The sequence below is a fragment of the Squalius cephalus genome, assembly GCF_949319135.1.
Source record: "Squalius cephalus genome assembly, chromosome: 4".
In the NCBI taxonomy this organism is placed as follows: Eukaryota; Metazoa; Chordata; class Actinopteri; order Cypriniformes; family Leuciscidae; genus Squalius; species Squalius cephalus.
Window position 1 is genome coordinate 3,373,381 of NC_137125.1, and position 20,581 is coordinate 3,393,961.

Genomic DNA, 20,581 nt, shown 5'->3' on the forward strand with positions numbered 1-20,581 from the left:
TAACTTAAATTAGCTTTTAGATAATGCATCTTGACTGACTTGAGTGTTTTTGATCATATAAACTCATAAGAACAATTAGATAATTAGAAAATAAGTTTTGTAAATTAATAAATAAGTTAATTTGGGGGTAGTCTATCACTGCCTACACGGCCCACCAGATGGCGCTCTGAGGCCCACCGGTTGAGAATCACTGTCATAGTGATGTGATGCCTCATGACATCACCATAAAAAGACTAGCATGTTTAATTATTTTTTTGGTCCTCCACAATGGTTCTGTCAAGAGTAAGTGAGTGAGTGAGTGAGTGTGTGTGTATGTGTGTGTGTGTGTGTGTGTGTGTGTGTGTGCGAGATTGAGTGAGTGAGTGTGTATGTGTGAGTATGTATGTGTGCGTATGAGTAAATTAATATGTGTGTGTGTGTGTGTGTGTGTGTGTGTGTGTGTGAGCAAGTGAGTGAGTGAGTGTATGCGTGTGTATGTATGTATGTGTGCGTGTGTGTGTGTGTGAGAGACGGCACGAGATGACGGGTCAGGAAGCAGTGTGTAGTCTGACATGTTTCTTGTCCTCGACACTATATTTTAGGGGTCAGAATCGCGTAATCTGACACAGTGACTATCGTTACTGACACAACAATAGTGTAATCTGAACCAGGCATTAGATGTTTTTGAAAAGTGTTTGACCAGAAACCAAACTAGCCTGCAATTGGCTCTGTCCTCTAACTGTACAGTTTCATTTATTGAGTCCTGAGGAATCAAACCACTGGCCTTGTGTTTTCCTCATGCTGTTTAAAGGAACACGCCGACCTTTGGGGACTTCAGCTTATTCCCCGTATCCCCCAGAGTTAGAGGAGTCCACACACACCCTTCTCATCTCCGTGCGTGCCGTAACTCTGTCTGACGCTCCCACCGCTAGCCTAATAATTCCCTGACTCCCTCTCTAGTTTAAACAGGAGAAAAGAATTACAAAAATAAAAGAAAGGGGCACCCACTCCCTAGAACTTCCAAGTTAGGTATATTTACCATATTTACAAGAGAAACAGAGAGAAACAAGGTTAACCGTTTGTTTCACAACAGCAAAAATGTGTCTACTTCAGCGTAGCACTATTTAGACAAGCTAACAACAGCAACAAAAGAAATACAATTTGAAAGTTTTTAAATCAGTCACAACTGAACAGCAGTGGAATAAAAAGTGACAATGCATTGATCATGGCCAGAATACTCAGCAGTTTTACCCCAAAAGCACATTGATGATATCTATATATACGCACAGAGATGAGAAGGGTGTGTGTGGACTCATCTAACTCTGGGGGATACGGGGAACAAGCTGAAGTCCCCACAAGTCGGCGTGTTCCTTTCAGGGATAATTCATTATTTACTCACCCTGGTGGTGCTCTAATGCTATACGACTTTCTCTTTCTCACACCACAAAAGGAGAAATCTACGATTCACAGTTTTTATTTTCTCTTTCAGATTAACTAAATACTACATTCATTCTGTTACATCAAACCCTTTCCCATATCTAGGGTTGCCACCTTTGATTTGTGAAAAACCGGGACACTTTTTTTTTTGGGGGGGGGGGGGGGGGGGGGGGGTTTTGTTAACAGTTACCTATATTTGTCCTGCTCTCCCTGACGTAGATGCTCTTCCTGACGTAGAGGCACTCCCTGACATAGATGCACTCCCTGGCGTACATGCACTCACTCTGGACTCCTTTCTACATTAAATACATACATTAAATACACTTTGTATAAACATTGTGTAAACATATACTGTATAATTATAATCTAATATAAAATCTAATCATTTGTAGAAAGATAGGCTATACTCTTTAGCAATTAAAACATGATTACATGTATTATAATAGATCATAAACAACTTTGTTTTTGTTAACTTAGTAAATTTGGGCAACCTAAGACTGACATTTCTCACCTATTTTTCCATGTGTATTTCTCATCCCTTTTTGCTGCCTGCAGAAGTCCCGGCTGTCCCTCAATGAATGCTTTAAACTCCAAGCATGATAATTTAAAGTTTAATCTAACTTGAAGTTCAGCTTTGACCAACCCCACTGACATCCTGTTCCTTTTGTCTGACCAGACATCCTCCATGTGGCTAAATACACGCTCAGCATAGGCATTGCTGACAGGGACAGAAAAAACAAATGATACCACTTTGAGCAGTTCAGTTGCTGCTTTCTCCTTCTTGGAAAAAAAAGCCCATTTCTTGTCTGGTGCCAGCTCTTCTGGGATGCTTTCAAATACATCGTTCAGTACAGTGTAGTCCTGATACAGTTTGTCTTCGTCAATGCTCAAAGCTAATTTGTCGACCAGTCGCTCGAGAGCATCCCATTCCATTGGACCACTCAGTCGCAGACAGCTAGCGTTAGACATAACTGGATCATCAAAATCAAAGTTAGCCTCCAGGTATTGAACAGCCTTTTCAAAGAAGCTGTCGACCAGTGTTGCAAACTCTGTTTGGTCTCTTGCACTTAGTTTTCGGAATGCTTGCTTTGTTTTACTACCATAAAATCTGTCTGCACGACGCGAGATTAGTTGGCTGCGCAATCGGCTAATTACTCCGTGAACATCCAGTAGAGTAGCACTCTCATTTTCCAACTTCCGAATTGCGCTGTCAAATTCCTGCATTACATTGTGCATGAGCAACAGGAAACATCCAGACACTGTCACGTCATCCTCATCATTGCTGTTGGCAGCATCAGCACCACTTCTGCATACAACCTTCCAGATAATGTCAGGACAATCCTTCTTTCCCAGTGACAAAAAATAAGAAGTGAGGGCAGGCCAACACTCCAGGATCCGCTGAATTGCAGGCAACAGAGATAACCAACGGGTTGGAACATGCCTCAGTATCTCTTATACTGTACTGAAGTAAACTCGCAAAACTCTTTCAGAGATTCTACTTTTTTGGCTGAGCATGAGAATTCACTGTAGATTTTTAGGACAATGGATTCAACATCATATCCTGCAGCGCTGAGAATTCTGTTTGCGTTTGTCAGGGTGTTGTGGATCAAGTGGCATTTGCAGTTGCCCTTTACGATGTGTGGACTGACTTCTTTCAGTTTTTGATAAACAGAATTATGCTTGCCAAAATCTACAGATGCATTGTCAGCACCATATGCACTTATCTGGCTGGCACACAAGCCATTTGTTTCTGTGATATCCAAAATTTGTTCATAGATAGCTCTGCTGGTTTCATGGGGTCTTCGTAAAATTCCAATAGCCCATATTTAACTCCCTCGTCTTCATGGAAATATTGGACTGTGTATGGATATAGTTTGGCGCTCCCCGAGTTTGATGCATCAGAGCAGACAGAAAAATATGGGGTACGTTTCAGTTCTGTAGCTAAACGCTCCTGACTGTAAGGTGCTAGGACGTTTTGAACTAAAGCTTCACTTTTTGTTCTTCCACATGACATTTTTGTGGCAATACTTGAGTCATGAAAGATTTTCGCACTTACTTTATTACCACAGTCTGTAGATAAGTAGCCGTGGCCGTGAAGCACTCCGTGGTATACACTGCTAAGCTCCGCTACTGCTATCCTGTCTTCCTCTGGTGAACCTTTCTTTGTCATAAACTTTGCAATGGCTAGATTTTTGCGTTTGCTTAATGCAAAACTCTGGTGCTTCTTTGTTTTTGCATGATTTTCCAGCGCTGTTTTTCCTTCATATTTAACTGAAATTTTGGCAGGACACAAAACACAGGTAGCGGAGAACGAGTCTCCTTGGGTGGGCCTTACCCAGTCAGAAAAGTTTTCTCTTTTCGCCCAGTCTGAGTTGTAGGTTGTAAATCGTTTTTTCTTTGACACTGGTGGCTCATCCGATTTTGTTGTGTTATCCTCCTCGTCCGTCTCTCCCCCCATTTCACAAAACTGAGTTAATAGAACATTTCAAAAAAGCTAGCTAGTAACTGAAGAACTCACACTGTTTCATCCTGGATGTGTGCGTGGATTGGATGGATCGACCGACAGCACAGGCAGTTGCTAGGCGATAAGTTGAGCTTCCAAACAAATAAAAGTAAACGCCTGGCATTGGCCAATCCACTGTTTGTTTACCCGTTTTTACCCGTTTACGGACACAGGATTGGATGTACACAACCATGAAGAAAAAACGGTTTAATTTGAAACCAGAAAATTCGACTTTAGAAGTACATTTTCACAAAAAAACGTGAAAGCTTTCTGCTCGGCACAGCAGTGAATCCAAGATCCGTGTCCCAAGATGAGACCCAATCCATGTCCGTTCATCTCTGAGGTGAATATATGCGTCCTCCTCGTGACATGTTCGTCTGTTTTCCATCAAACCCTTTCGTAATCCCCCAGAACCCTCGGATTATACGACACGTGACGCATCGACGCGAGTCTTCTTCTGAAAGCTTGATGCTGGTCTCTATCCACTGCCATTACGTGCAACCGTGCGAGTGGGACATCGGTTTAGATTTCTCCTTTTGTGGTCCATCAAAGACTAACCCTTTTTTAAAATCTTATTTATTTGTGGAAGAGTAATCCGGTGTTCATCTGAATGTGAAGAAGTGTGAGCTTATAGCGGTCAGAGAATGTTCAGGGCATCTTACTATAACATTCCAGTCAAATACCTAGAAATTACTATAAATAAGAGTCAAAGAATAGAAGTTCAGTAAACTTTAATTAGGGCCGGGAAAGAAATTGATTTGATTTAAAAATCGAGTTGGTAGGTCAGATCGATTCATATTCATGCCGTACCATGAGTCCAGCAGGCGTAATGATATGAAGCAGCGCCAGCCGCCTGATAATAGGCTACCGAGCTGGGGACTATTATCAGGCGCTGCGTCATATCATTACGCCTGCTGGACCCATGGTACGGCAGCAAAGTTTCTGGATTATTACGCAGGAATGAGAGTTTAGTTCCTAGCCATATCAGCCTGGAAAATCACAACTTTTCATGTTCCGTCGGTCTTAGTACACGATGTAACTACAGAAGAGTCAACTTTTAAATAGGAAAAATATCTAAACTCTTTGGTCATTTTTTGAGAGAGATGCTAATGGTCTTGTCCGGTTCAATTCATTATGCTAAGCTATGCTAAAAGTGGTACCGCCAGACCCAGAGATCGGCTGAATGGATTCGAAAACGGTAAAACTCAACTGTTTAACTCGACTATTTAAAGGGGAGTTGTAAAATGAGCCTATTTCCCAAAAAAGTGGAGTATCCCTTTAAGGATGTTGTTGTTTTTAATGAGTTCATGAAGTTTTCCTTGTAATGTATCCTATTTTTCCACACAGAATCAGAGAGCATCTTATTTAAATCATCATTCTCTCGGGTCATTTTGACCTGGAAAATATTTTTTTTTTTATTGAGTGTTCATCAGAGGGGTCCAAGACCCCAGGACTTTTGTCACACTTGAACCATGAATACACACACACAAAAAAAAGTAATGGATTTGAGGAGTTTTGTGGTTGAAATTTAGAACGGTAAGAAATACCCTCATGGGGCAATCTGACCCCCTCAGGAATGAAGGAAATGTGAGGAATGCTTCAGTTCACATAGAAAAACCTAAAAATGCTCAACTTTTCCCAAAAAAATATTTTATAATGTCTACATGTGTATCTGAACGCACACTGAAGTGAAATGACTTTAGGACCCAGAGGAACAGCTCATTTGACAGCTATAAGGCCATCTAGAGTCATGAAATATCATATTATTTATCCACAAGAGGTCAGCAAAGACACACAATGTAAGATATTTACAGCTGAATTAAAAGGGTTATGCATGAAATTGTGAGTTATTTTGAATTTAAGTTGAACGAATGTGCATAAATTACAAAATTTCATTAGGATTTCATTGTACTTGATTTCATTGTTGGAAATGTTGATAAAAAATTGACATTAATGTGGAAAGATGAAGCATTATACTGAGTAAAGATTGCCCTCGAAGAAACAAAAAGCCATCAGAATTTTACAGGGACGTAGACACTTTAATGTATTCTTATAAGACTGTTAGCATAAGACCTCCCCAAGCATTTGATATGTATTGTTTGTTTTGATGTTACTTCAATAAAAGAAGAAGAACAGAAGAAAACAAACATCAGCACTCTTAATAGGTGAGTTATGTTGTACAATAGACATGCACTAGATATAACAGCTTGTTAAGAGTTTAAAGGAGGCTTAAATCATCACTTAAACCATTTAGAAGACCTGCTGTTCATCCACAGAAGCGTGACTGAAACTAACTATTTAACTATATTCTAACTATAGCTATTTTAAAAATGTAATTGTGACTTTTATCTGACAAATTGTAGGCTACCTTTGGCCCTGAGAATGATGAGATATGAGGAGTACAGAGTCCGAGTTGTGAGAGATAATCTCGCAGTTTCGCTCTCGTCCACACACAGTTCAGATAAGACGTAATTTTAAGACTACCGTAAACCAAAACAGTTCCATCGAAATTATTGGTAAGTTCAGCGATGTCCTTCTCATAATAACGTCCATGATGTTGTAATGTATTTTCGTGATGTTTGTGTGTCGACAAAGATGAGATTATATCCACACTTTTTCCTAACGAGTCGACTTCGTGTTAGATCAGGGGAGGCACTTCGGGTTTGGGGAAGATCCACTCACAAAGACTGAAACAAATCATCAGTTTGCGCTACAAATAATCCGTCAGTTCGACTGAAAGATCTGTATAATCCCCTCATGTTCTCATGTTCAGACTGACGGAGAATAACACATGCGTGGTGTTTTAATGTCAGTCGCTCCTTCTCTTCCTCCCGATTATTTTCTTTTCTCCTGAAATATCTTCATTTGTGTTTGGAAGTTGTACGAAAGTCTCATAGGTTTGAAACGACATGAGGGTGAGTACATGACAGAATTTTCATTTTTGGGTGAAACACTAAGCAAAATGATTTCATGACTTATGTTGAAAAGACATCACTGACTGAGGAGAACCAGAATGAACGTTTTTATGGCATCTTTTTTGACGTGTTCTGCTCCTCCGATATAGGCTTTCATGGATCCTCCGTACAAGGGTAAACACTAGTTGGGGTCATTGTCAGGGCTGGACTGGGACAAAAAATCGGCCCTGGCACTTTGACCCAAGATGGCCCACTACATAAACACCACCCGTCTTTGCACGCCCTATGTATCGGCTCAAAAAGCACGTTTGCCCAGTATGCCAGATTACCAGTCCAGGCCTGGTCATTGTGGACACATTTTCAACATCATTTAATGTGCTTTGTAAACACACGGGTTACAGCGGACAGAGGAAAACGTCAGTGCAAAAATGTCAAGGGTCAAGAGCCCAGCTAAAGCAAACACTGATCTCCGAAAATCAATAAATCATCAACTTCTAAACCTCAAGAGCTTCTGTAGACATCTGACAGAAATAGTCAAAGTATCTGTGTGTTGTGTCTGTGATGAAGGGCAGCACAAGTGGGAAACACTTTCTGACAAAGACGTTTCTTTTATGTTCATGATTTTTGGACAAACACAAACTGTCTGTGAGTTGCTTTGCAATTACAAATGGAAAAAATTACATTGAAATAAACAAGAGTTTTAATTGAATGCATCCCGAGAGTGTTAATTTGGTCCAGAAACAGTATAAATTATATCTAAATTATAGACCTTAAATGATGTTGTAAATATGTCCACAATGACCACATTTGAACTAGTTTTTAACCTTGTACGGAGGATCCATGAACGTCTATATCGGATGTGCAGAACACGTCAAAAAAAGACATTATAAAAACTTTTGCTCTGGCTCCTCAGTGGACGTCTTCTCAACACACAACTTTGTGACAAAGACGTTAAAAAAATACGTCTTTTGGACATCATTTTGCTCAGTGCCTATACAGTAAGCTGAAACCAACTCTAGATCGCCAATCATATCGTTTACATCAACGATACCGTCACATTTTTATATTGCGATATCTGGGCAATTAACATGGAAATAGTGTTTAAACCGATTTGGTTTATTGCGATTATAAAATCAGGAAGTTTGCGATTATTTTTAATGCACAGCGTGTCAGTGAAGAGCTGTTCTGGGATCAGTAGTAAACGCTGCTCTGTCTCTGAAAGCTCTGAGTTCGAGTCGATTATAACGTGCATTTGTAAAAGCAACACGCGTTAAACATCTTCCCAAACATGAGAAGCATTTATGAACCTCTTGTCCTCAGTAAGACACGGCGGTAAAGTTAGTTTAACGTTTGACATTCGGTTTATACCCATTAAACTCTTGCATTTCATGCTTTCAGCCCAAACCAGCTCAGATATGCATAAACTACGGAGCCCCTAAGGGACGTGGTGCTGGGAAAACTTTGCATGGGAGAATTATTTTTATTTTTTTAAATCTTTTGCGTTCTCACGCTAAACCTGTAGTGAGCTCGGACACACACCTCATGTTTCATCTGTGTGTTAATAATGGAGCGGTTCATAGTGGTTGAACTTGAACTCAAATATAAAGAAATGCGGTCAGTGCTTAACTCAAAGAGTTCAGTGTTTATCTTTAAACGTTGTTAAGACAAATTCTGTTGTTTCATAATAAATAATCATAGTTCACGGATATTGATCCGGGAATGTGTGAATACATTGCTAACTTCACTGAACTCCTTGAGTTAAGCTCTGACCGCATTTCTTTATATTTGAGTCCAAGTTCAACCACTGTAAACGCTCCATTATTAACACACAGATCTGTCTGAAACACTGCCAGCGGGACATTAAACATCAAGTGTGTGTCGAGCTCACTACAGGTTTGCGAGGGAACGCAAAGTTTCATGGGGGAACGCAAAAGATTTGAAAAATATTTTTCTCTCCCATCCCAAATTTTCCCCACCACATCCATTTAGGGGCTCCGTAATTAACCAATGTCCTTTGCATTTCACAAGGATTGATTTCGACAAATAAAATATCTATTATAAATATTTTATCTGTCATGAAGTGACAGCATCCAAATGTGCCTGATGTCGTCATTAATGCTAATCAAACAACAACAAAAAACAGTCACTGCTCTTGACTTAATCACTTTAAAAAGAATAAATGTATATTTAATTTACACGTTGAAGACTAAGCATTGTTTTTATATACACTTGATTAATATATACATTTTTTCAGGTAGGTCTATTTCGATCTGCAGACTGACTCTGACTTTTATCAATTACATTGGCTCATCAAGACTGTAAAGACCCCGATATATTCACGACAAAATTATTTTTAGTTCTTTTTCTTGGGGGTAAAAAGAAGTACTGTTAGCAAACATCCCGACACCGTCCACGCTGCTGAGAGCAACATTTAGATGAAGATGTAGATGAGTTGAAATCTGTCTACTGAATTAGCATTTTCATGGGTTTAAATAAAACATGTTTGTTATAAGAGACAATAAAAACAACTTTGTGCATCAGAACCACTCCTAAAAACATTTACTTGATTTTTAAAAGTCAAGGAATGTGCAACAGCTGAATGTAACATTTTTGACACGCCAAACACGTCAGTCTCTGAGTAACATAAATCAGGGCAAACCTTGTGAAATGCATTCCAGCCATTAGTCATTTGTAGTTCTTGTGTTTCTGCTCGTCTTTTCTCCTTTTCTGTTCTTGTTGTTCCTCTTTCCTTCAGTGAATCTTAACACTTAATTATCAACATTTTTGCATTTTACTCTCTGTAGTGTGATTTATATATATATATTTTTTTTTTTTCTTGGAACAGATCTCAGGAGTCAGAGAAGACGATGAAGACTAAAGAATGAGACGGATGAGAAACTGAATATCATAATGTCCAGCAGAGAGAGCAGAGGTGAGATATACACACAGCAAGACACATAGCTACATATACTTATACTACATATATAAACCAGGGATGTGCCGGTGAGAATATTTTCCCACCGGTTAATCAAAGTGTGACAACACCTGTAATACCGTTATCACCAGCGAGGGCTTTTAAATCACTAATTTGAAAGCGAAACTAAAATGCGCACGTCTGCAGGGGCATACATTATGGTGCAGAGCGAGCGTTTTCAATGAATTCCTACCATAGGAGTGATCTGAAAACACACTCTCTATCTGTGGACGGGCACCGTTATGAATGCCTGTGCAGACGTGCGCATTTTAGTTTCACTTTCAAACTGTCCGCAATGTCGGACATTGCATTTGAGCTTAAACTTAAAAGTGAATGAACGGTCGGTTAACTGCAGCGTTTTGCCCACTGGTTATTAAACTAAACCAAATGCGTCTTATATTTGAGATTAATCAGATATAGACAACATAAAAGTAATCTTGCAACTTACATCTGCACAAAAGGACACGAATGCGCACATGAACTTGACCGTGCTAGTCTGATGTGTAACACGTGAACGTGCTCTTCCTTTAAAAGCGCGCTGAAAAACTAAAGCAAAGAGAATTTACTAAATTATATTACAATCGTGTTCTCAATATAATGTTATGGATATGATAGATTGGCGCTGCACATCTCACACTTAACATCATTTCTGATCAGTGATTCGAGGCATCACTGCAGTGCGCACTTTCAAATCCAGCCTCACTTTATTTAGCCGTCTGGAAGGCGCGCTGTCTAACGTCTAACGAGTAGGCTACTCGAGCACTCGGCCACATTTTAGCTTCGCTTTCAAATTAGTGCCAATTCAGGGGCGGAGCTAATCCAGCTAATCCACTGGCTCTAATGTCCAGAGTGGTGAAACATGAGATATAATTCAATTTAGACTTTTTAATGGGCAATCTTTGGTTTCCTGCGCTGTTCCAGACCAAAAAAAGCAAGTTAATTTAAAAGCAAATTTATTATTAAACCTTTAATTTCAGTCATCCTGTCATGCGTTTACGCCTGCCCTCCTTTAACAGCATCAGCATTTACATCCATCTTGTGGATGTCCTGGGAACTAAGGTTCTTAAAGTGGGAACTGAATATCTTATTCAACTTGAGAACTACACACAGTCACAAAGAATTGTCCTTTACACAGAATCTGAGCCAGTGTCTCTGACCATAATAATGTCAGCGTCAATGGCCATTAAGTGTAGTTTGGCCTCCTCCTCAATGCATCCTATAAATGCTGTCATATCCAGTGTATTTGCAGACTGCTGCAGATTCATTTAGGGGTTGATAGTGGTGCTATAGGAACACATAATTCCCGGTCCGAGGACGTGACCAGCTCTGAATATAACGGCACGTGATGCCATGTCGACAGCATTAGCTCTCTAACCCTGATCAAAAACACCTGAAGCAGGTGCGATATAAACTTTGAAGGCCAGTGAGCCTTTAGGAGCAGGGTTGAAGACCTATGATGTAGGCAGCATGTTAAGTAAAAATATATATTAATATGTAATATAGTGCATATGTTAATCAAAATGCTCCTCTCTAAAGTTATTTTTCTAGCTGACTATCGAGTTTACGGACACTGAAAGGCTTTTCTACTCTACAGTGTGAGTTGGTAACTTCGCTGAAATCATGCCCGCCTTAAGTGTTCAGACGCAGCCGATGTTTGCGTGAACGAGCAGTTGACCAGATGTACCTAATAAAGTGGCCTTTGAGTGTATATTGTATGAAACACTTCATAAATAAAGATGTCGTGATTAATCTTCAGAATAAATAAACAGAGAATATCACCAAAATCAAACACTTAAATTCACTAATAATTGAAATTACAATTCTGTTGTTGTGTTCAATAATTTTGATCATGTTGAGAATTTAATAAAGAAAGCGTCTAGAAAGAAAGCTTTGTTGTTTGTTTGCCAGTATTTATTTATTCAGTAAAACTGAGGTGTAGAATTACTGTGCTGTAAGTATCAAATATAATTGAAATGGTTTTTTTCTGCAGGTGTGGTCCGTGTTCGTCCTACCAAGAGAAGAAACAGCAAAGAAAGTATTCCTCCTGAGAGTAAGTCTAGTCTTTATAGATACACAGAGACACCATACAGGGTATTTGAGGGACCTAAAGGCTATATTTTACATATACAGTACCAGTCAAAAGTTTGGAAACATTACTATTTTTAATGTTTTTGAAAGAAGTCTCTTATGCTCATCAAGCCTGCAGTTAAAAAAAAAAAAAAAAACAGTAATATTATGAAATATTATTACAATTTAAAATAATGGTTCTCTTTTTTAATATACTTTAAAATGTAATTTATTTTTGTGATGCAAAGCTGAATTTTCATCAGCAAGTACTCCAGTCTTTGGTGTCTTATGATCCTTCAGAAATCACTCTAATATGCTGATTTATGATCAATGTTGGAAACAGTTGTGCTGCTTAATATTTTTTTTTATAACCTGAGATACTTTTTTCAGGATTATTTGATGAATAAAAAGTTAAAAAGAACTGTATTTATTTAGAATAGAAATCTTTTGTAACAATATACACTACCGTTCAAAAGTTTGGGAACAATAATTATTATTTTTTTAAGAAATTAGTACTTTAATTCAACAAGGATGTGTTAAATTGATAAAAGGTGATGGTAATGATTTATATTGTTAGAAATGTTTTTATTTTGAATAAATGCTGTTTTTATGAATAAATGCTGTTAACGTTTTACTCATCAATGAATCCTGAAAAAAGTATTCCAAAAAAAAATATTAAACAGCACAACTGTTTCCATCATTGATAATAACTGAGTATCAAATCATCATATTAGAATGATTTCTGAAAGATCATAAGACACCAAAGACTGGAGTACTTGCTGATGAAAATTCAGCTTTGCATCACAAAAATAAATTACATTTTAAAGTATATTAAAAAAGAGAACCATTATTTTAAATTGTAATAATATTTCATAATATTACTGTTTTTTTTTTTTTTTTTTTTTTTTAACTGCAGGCTTGATGAGCATAAGAGACTTCTTTCAAAAACATTAAAAATAGTAGTGTTTCCAAACTTTTGACTGGTACTGTATATTATATTTTATTTAGCTATATTTTATAAATGTCATAATCATTTGTTAACATACAAGTATTCATTACTTCAATGAGCTCATTGTTTCTGCATTCAATTATTATATGTTTAAATTAATAAATTTTTTGTGTATGTACATTTCTGAAATGCATAACTAAGACAGTCTCCTCTGATAACTGAGATCACTGTAAACTGTAATATGGACTCATTTTCTGTAAAGCACTTTCTTTAAAATGATGTGTATTGTGAAAAGCGCTATACAAATAAACGTGAATTGAAATGAACTGAGTAAAGTGTTCCTAGAGGTTATCGAGAAGGTCGCTTCAGGTTCCAGACTAAATGGTGCCTCATTTTTACAGTCAGACGATACATTGTGACACACTGTAACATCATGTGTGTGCTGTGTGTTTCAGTGAGTGATCTGAGGATTGTTCTTCTGGGCAGGAGTGTATCAGAAAACAGCCGAGTGGGAAACTTCATCTTAGGAAGAGCAGCGTTTGACAGTGAATCTCCTCCAGCTGATGTAGAGCCGTATAGTGAGAGAGTCAGAGGAAAACATGTGATGGTCATCAACACTCCTCTCCTGCTCTGCCCTGATCTCTCACTACGTCACATCACACAGGGGGTGAAGGAGTGTGTGTCTCTGTCTGCGCCGGGACCTCATGTGATCGTTCTGGTCCTCAAACCCGATGAGTGTTCGAGAGAAGAGAAAGTGTGTGTGGAGGTAGTGCTCAACTGTTTCTCTGACAGTGTGTTTGAACACACTCTGGTGCTCACGACACAAGAGCCTGATGGAGCAGAGCCGACCGAAGTCAATGACGTCATAAAGGAAATCATCAATAAGTGTTTTAACAGACACTACAGACTGGGGACTAACAGCACTCCTGCCGACCTTATTGCGACATTGCAGGAAACTGTTCAAGGCAATGATGGACGTTACTTGATTTGTAACAAATATGAAGATTTCTCTACAGAAGCCACAGAAAGAGGTGAGTCAACACAATATTTGAGTAAATGTTATCTTTATTTGTACAAACAAACACGCAATCACATCATGTTGCATCGACATTTCAGCATATTGGTGTGCATGTAGACACTCCTGTTGGCTGTGTTAAACTTGATAAAAAAAGTTAAGACAAACTTTTTGTTGGCTTTTATGAAAGCCTGAAGTACTCCTTCATATTTTGAAATCTGAAGGTTTAATGTTGTCTCTCAGACAAACAGACAGCTAACATGAACTTTGTAAGATGGTATACGGTGTTGCTAAGATGGTGTGGATAGACAGATCGAAATCCTCAGTGTTAAAAATCACCACGGCTCATAAAATCACCATTGTACATATGGTCCCACTCTACAGAGTGTTAAAGTATATTAATCGATTGCAGCGGCGGTTTCTTCATTAGGGCGATCGGGCGACGCACCACCAAAGTGTGAAAGGGACTTATTCAATCACAATCTCATTCAACCACAAAGTTACGCTAGCAGTCACTCACTGTTGTTCTGCCTCTGGATATAGTCCAATCAGCGCCGAGTCACGTTCTGTGGAGTACCGCCTCTTTTTGGGCGATTTCACTCTGGCTGAGAATCGCCCAGAGTCTTCCCATAGACTTACATTCAAAGATGTTTTTTCGAACTGCAGGCACTGCAATGCATTCTCTATGGGTTCCGGGAGGGCTCGCACTAACGTGCTTTCGTCATCATACGTAACCTTCACTTGTGCAGCGATTGGTGGAAACTAATATACCTCTAATAATATTTAGCCATAAGCTGAAGTGATATCCAATAATTTTCTCAGTGCATAACTTACATTTCACGGACATATTCTCCATCTGTAAATGTTAGAAAGTCAATATTTCCAGTTTGCTGTCATGAGTGGACGAGCTTTCTGCAAGCTAAACTTCCGTGAACGAGCGCCGCCGCGTGCATGCGCGCCGAACAGACGGAGCGCAATAGAATAGGAGCGCAATTATTCTGACTAAAATATTCATTAGCACTAAATCATAAATAAATTAAATTGTTGTAATTAAAGAATGCTTTGGAGTATAGACATACAATTGGTCTTGTTTTAAAGAAGACATTTGGCAGATTTATGTAGAAGTCAAATAAATTAAGAAAGTGAAACAGAAAAAAAGTTATAGAAGTTTGAGTTTATGGAAATGTCCAATATAAAAAAGATAATTATTCATATTTTATATGAAATATATATTTTTAAAACCTGGGTGACTCTAAAACTGCAAGAAAATCAAAGTCAAAAATCTGAACAAGTTGTGTTTCAAAATTTAGGTTGATATCTCAAAAAATTAGCTTTCAGTAAGATTTTGTTTGGGCGCAGTACCAAACTTTTTCACTAGGTGACAACCAGACTCCATTACTGCCCATATAAGGGCGCCTCCATTTCCATATGTGGTTTGAGTGATCAAAACCATCATTTCCACAATTTTCATGCAATTTATGAAGTAGACATTCTATTCAGAAGTAATATGGGAAGTTTGACAGATTTTGATATTAATTCAACCTCTAAGAAACACATAAAATAACACGTATGTGCGCTATAGCTCGCTGCCACATCACAAATGGTAAATCTATAATTTTTTTCTTCATATTTGAAACATTTTCAGACCCTTTTTTCTAAAATAATTGAATGGATGCTATCTTTTGAACTCTTGGCATGAAAACAAACAGGTTTCTACCATTCTTTCATGATTTTTCATGTTCATTGCTATTTCAAAATAAAGGTCTGAACACGCCTTAGGAATATGAAAATATTCTTGTTGCAAATTGATAAATTACGGCTCCTCTGCAACTTATATTGAAAATCAGTCACCAAATATGAAAACTAGAGATTGTAAGCTTTCAAATGATATATTGTTTGTCAAGATTAGTTTAGGTTTAGTATGGGATATTACGGTTTTAAATATGTAATGGATTTGGGCCCACCGGTGGGCCCGTGACAGTTAACAGGTTTAACTACTTCTTTAAAAAGCATTATTTTGTTTTTAGATTGTAATGTTGCAATGTTAGAATGTAATGTGATTTGACCCCTTTTCTGGATAGACTGCAGATAGACAGCAAGGTTACACTATGTTTGTTTTTATAACCTTCAATATGAACATTGTTTGTAGTGCAATATTGATCAGGATATTAAATATAAAAAAAAAAAAATTAAATAGTTTTTTTTTTATTCAAATAGAAAAATAATAATTAAATACTCAGATTATACCATACATCGCCATTTAGCCCAAAAATTCTGATTTATTTGGCAATTGGCTATTTCCCGACCCTACCGGCTGAAGTTTTAGCTAAACTTTAGGCTAATGATAGCTACATTATTATCACTGTTAAATTGTTATTTAACAATTAGCCTACATTCAGTCCTGGATTAATAATTCAATTTGTTGCGCCCCCCCAAATTTTTTTAGCACCAGCCGCCACTGATCAATTGACGATTGAGCATTAGTGATGAACACCTGCTGTTAACAAGCAGAATCACTGAAGGAAAGAACAGAAAAAGAGAAGAGGCGAGCAGAAACACAAGAACTACATTAGGCAGTGATATTAAGAATCTGAGGATGTGATGAGGCAGATGCCCTTCTGGTGACGTAGAGCACTTCTTCACCTGATTAAGCAGCAAACACAGGGTTTAGGCAATGTCAGTGTGTCCCTTCAGCCACGGCCATCTCCATAAAACTCAGGTGTTCCTGTAGGATTTCCTTGGGACGTTTGTAGTTGTATTGTAATAGGATTATCAAGGTCTGCAAGGAGCCAGAAAATCACCTACTAGCTTTATTATTATTTATCATTATTTGTTTATTTTCTCTTCAAGATTTAGATTATCTCGAAATTAAAAATGTCTGTCATTTTTTGGAAAACAGCTAAATATCCAAACTGTATAATGTGTCATGACAGCATATGCAAAGATTAGGCTGTTCACACAAGACATCAGATTTAGTCTAGATACAGTACAGCCTTACACAGTGTGAACACTGAGTAAATATACTGTATTGATGACCGGATGTTCACACTATTGTATTGTTTTTCTTTAAGCAAGCAGCAGAAAAGACCACAGCAGTGGAAAGAGTTTAAGTGTTGCACATGACATCAAGAACAACTGGAGCAGAAAAATATCTTGTAAAAGCAATGAAAACCTGCCCAAGTTTAAACTCCACCTGTCTGAAGCGTGGCAGAACTGTGATGGATTCTGCAGAAGCAGCACGTTTGGGAAAAATGTCCCTAAAGAGAACAAGACCGTCATGATGATCGGAGCCACAGGTGCAGGAAAAACCACTCTGATTAACAGCATGATCAACTACATCCTGGGAGTGCAATGGGAAGATGACTTCCGGTTTGTGCTGATAGATGAAGGGAAGCAGAAATCCCAGGCTGAAAGTCAGACTTCAGAGATCACGGCATATCAAATCAATCACATGGATGGTTTCCGGGTCCCATATTCTCTGACCATTGTGGACACACCAGGCTTCGGTGACACCAGAGGAATTTCACATGACCAGAAAATCACAAAGCAGATTCAGGAGTTCTTTTCTGCCCATGAAGGGATCAACCGCATTGATGCCGTGTGTTTTGTAGTACAGGCTTCACTTGCCCGTCTGAGGCACACACAGAAATACATCTTTGACTCCATTCTTTCCATATTTGGGAATGATATTGCTGAAAACATTCTTATGCTGATCACCTTTGCAGATGGGAAAAAACCTCCTGTTCTCGAGGCCATCAAAGAGTCTGCGGTTCCCTGTTCTACCAGTGAGTCTGGAGAGCCGCTTCACTTCAAGTTCAACAACTCCGCTCTGTTTGCTACCAATAACACTTCTGCAGACGATGAGGAGTCTGATTTTGACCAGATGTTCTGGAAGCTGGGATTTTCTAGCATGAGAAAGTTCTTCACATCCCTTAACAAGATGCAAACCCAGAGCTTGTCTCTGACACGGGAAGTCCTGAAAGAGCGACAGCAGCTTGAAGTGCTTGTGGAAGGCCTTCAGCCCCAAATCAATGCTGGTCAGATGAAACTGGATGAACTCAAGAAGACAAGAGCTGCTCTGGAGCAACACAAGGCAGAAATGAAGGCTAACAAGGATTATGAATATGAAGTAGAAGTAACTGTCCCAAAACAGATCGTAAACAAATCTGGCCACTACTTAACCAACTGCCAGATGTGTCACTTCACATGTTGTGACAAATGCGAAATTGCAAATGACAGTGAAAGACATGGGTGCAGTGTCATGAAAGATGGAGTGTGTACGGTGTGTCCAGGAAAGTGTACCTGGAATGTGCATTTTAATCAGAAATACAAATGGACTTATGTCAAAGAAAAGAGAAAGGGAACCTATCAGGATTTAAGAAAGCGATATGAGGCTGCACATGAACAGGTCATGTCAAAGGAAAAGATCTTTGAAGAGCTTGAAAAGGAGTTTGAGGTTGTCCAGGATAATGTGACCGAACTAATTGGAAGATCTCAAATGTCTTCGGAGAGTCTGCAGGAAATCGCCCTCAAGCCCAATCCTCTGTCCACTCCTGACTACATTGATCTGATGATCGAGTCTGAGAAACAAGAAGCCAAGCCTGGATTTCAAGATCGCATCCAGGCTTTAATGGAGGTCAGGGAGAGGGCAGAGATCATCAGTAAGGTGTCCACTGGAGGAGTGCTTCCAGAAGATTGGAAAACACACACACCTGCAACAAGAAAAAAATGAACCAGCCTTTGATCCAAGAGCCCTGTTCAGTAAAGGGTTCAGTAAAGCAAATTATGTGTTCAAGTGAAACTTTGACCCTTTATCTACAATTACTATGACTATAAACTCAAACATTTGGCTCTGTCTTAAGATGCATTGCATTTTTATTATACTTAAAATACTTTAAAAAATACAGTAGTTTAAATGGTCTTCATCTTCTAAACACACTTGTATTATTTTGCTGAACGGCCTGTGAGAAAATCATACATCTAAAATTGACTTGTGTTATATTGAACGAGCTGAATATGAATATGTCGTGTATCACAAATGATCAGAAAGTATCAAACTGCTGTTTTGGGATGATGTCATTTTACTTTCATTGATTCAAGTTATTCATTCTGCATGAACAAGAAAAAAAGTAAAGATAATTAAAACACACACACACATATATATATATATATATTTATATATATGGTAACACTTTAAAATAAGGTTCATTAGTTAACATTAATGTATTTACTAGCATGAACTAACAATGAGCAATACATTGGTTACAGTATTTATTAATCTGTTAATGTTAGTAAAAATACAGCTGTTCATTGTTTGTTCATGTTAGTTCACAGTGCATTAACTAATGTTCACAAATACAACCTTTCATTTTGATAATGTATTAGTAAATGTTTAAAGGTGCATTGCGTAAGTCTCTGAGTTTTTGCAGAACTATGCCCCCTCTGGCGACAAGCGAAACTGCAACCAGAGGTGTGCACGCTCATTCCGGCCCGAATCCCTCTTATTTATTTTACTGTACAGGATTATAGAGGCAATCGCAGTGATCAGAGAAGGGCTCATTCAGCCCATCAGGCAATTGTTTAAGCATGTATGGGTTAGAAAACGGGTATTTTTGACATAAAATTTTGCGCATTGCACCTTTAAATTAATATTAACTAAGATTAATTAATGCTGTAGAAGTATTGTTCACTCTCAGTTCATCTTAACTAAGTTATTTAACTAATGTTAACTGATGAACCTGATTATAAAGTGGTAGCATATATGATGGTTATGATAAACAGTCAGGATATTTCTCCTACTTTAACTCAGTTCTGAAACGTGTCGCATGTGTCCTGGACTCTCATGTTCTGCTGTTCCTGTTGAGTGTCTCTAGTTCTCTGAAGTTTCCCCGTGATTAGACTTGATTGTTCAGCGCTGTTAGCCTGTTGCTCTTGTGTATGTTATCCTCAGTCAGTCATTCTGTGAAACGAGGAGCAAAGGCAGCAGACAGAGACGCAGGAGTGGATTTAATGATGAAAACACGGGAACATGGAGAACTGAGAACTGAGGGACTGAACCCAAACACACACAACGTCATTATAGACAACAGATGGACAAACTGAAACCTTTTTTTATTTTAAAATTATTCATTTTAATTGTACATTTATATGATTTCATTAAAATACACACTTGTTTTCTTGTTTACTTTTAATCTGTTGTTTTCTTTACTGTCAATGTATTTTCCCCTGTTGATAAACTTGTTTATTTAAACTATACATTGCTTTATTATCTTTCGTTTGATATATTAAAAACCTCAGCTTTATTTTTCTGCCAATCTCTCGAGTACAGTGATAGTCTGTCCATCCTCTTCGTCCCTCTTCCTCTGTTGCTCCTCATCCTCATCCACTGCTTTCTCTCATTAATAAATAAAGGACAGGATAATATCTCATAAGACACTGTTTTAAACCAGTATAAGAGCTGAACTGAGCTGATGGACGGCATCAGGCTATAAAGCAGCTCTGCTGAAACAGCGAACTCATTTAATAATTAATGATCTCTACAACAGAGCGGAGGGAACATTTACACGACAACGATGTACTAAAAATGGAAAAGTTCTTCCTTTAGACAGAGGATAAAGCTGTCAAAACGATACCCGTTCACACGGATCAGTGAAAACGAATAAAAACGCTGTATTCTGCTGCCAGGCCAGTAGGTCAAAATAAACACTTTAATGCACTCCCAAGTGTCATCACTTTCCACTGA

At 38.3% G+C, this 20,581-nt stretch overlaps 1 protein-coding gene across 1 annotated transcript in view; it reads left to right on the forward strand.

Annotated features, from left to right (window-relative positions):
• Window positions 1-20,145, forward strand: part of LOC307157224 (uncharacterized protein) — a 90,884-nt gene extending 70,739 nt beyond the window's left edge. Inside the window, exons 6-8 of the mRNA XM_079869067.1 lie at window positions 11,799-11,858; window positions 13,280-13,855; window positions 16,911-20,145. Of these exons, the coding sequence (XP_079725193.1) occupies window positions 11,799-11,858; window positions 13,280-13,855; window positions 16,911-18,571 (2,297 nt within the window). The 3' untranslated portion in view covers window positions 18,572-20,145. The remainder of the gene's footprint in view (window positions 1-11,798; window positions 11,859-13,279; window positions 13,856-16,910) is intronic.
• The last annotated feature ends 436 nt before the right edge of the window (window positions 20,146-20,581 follow it).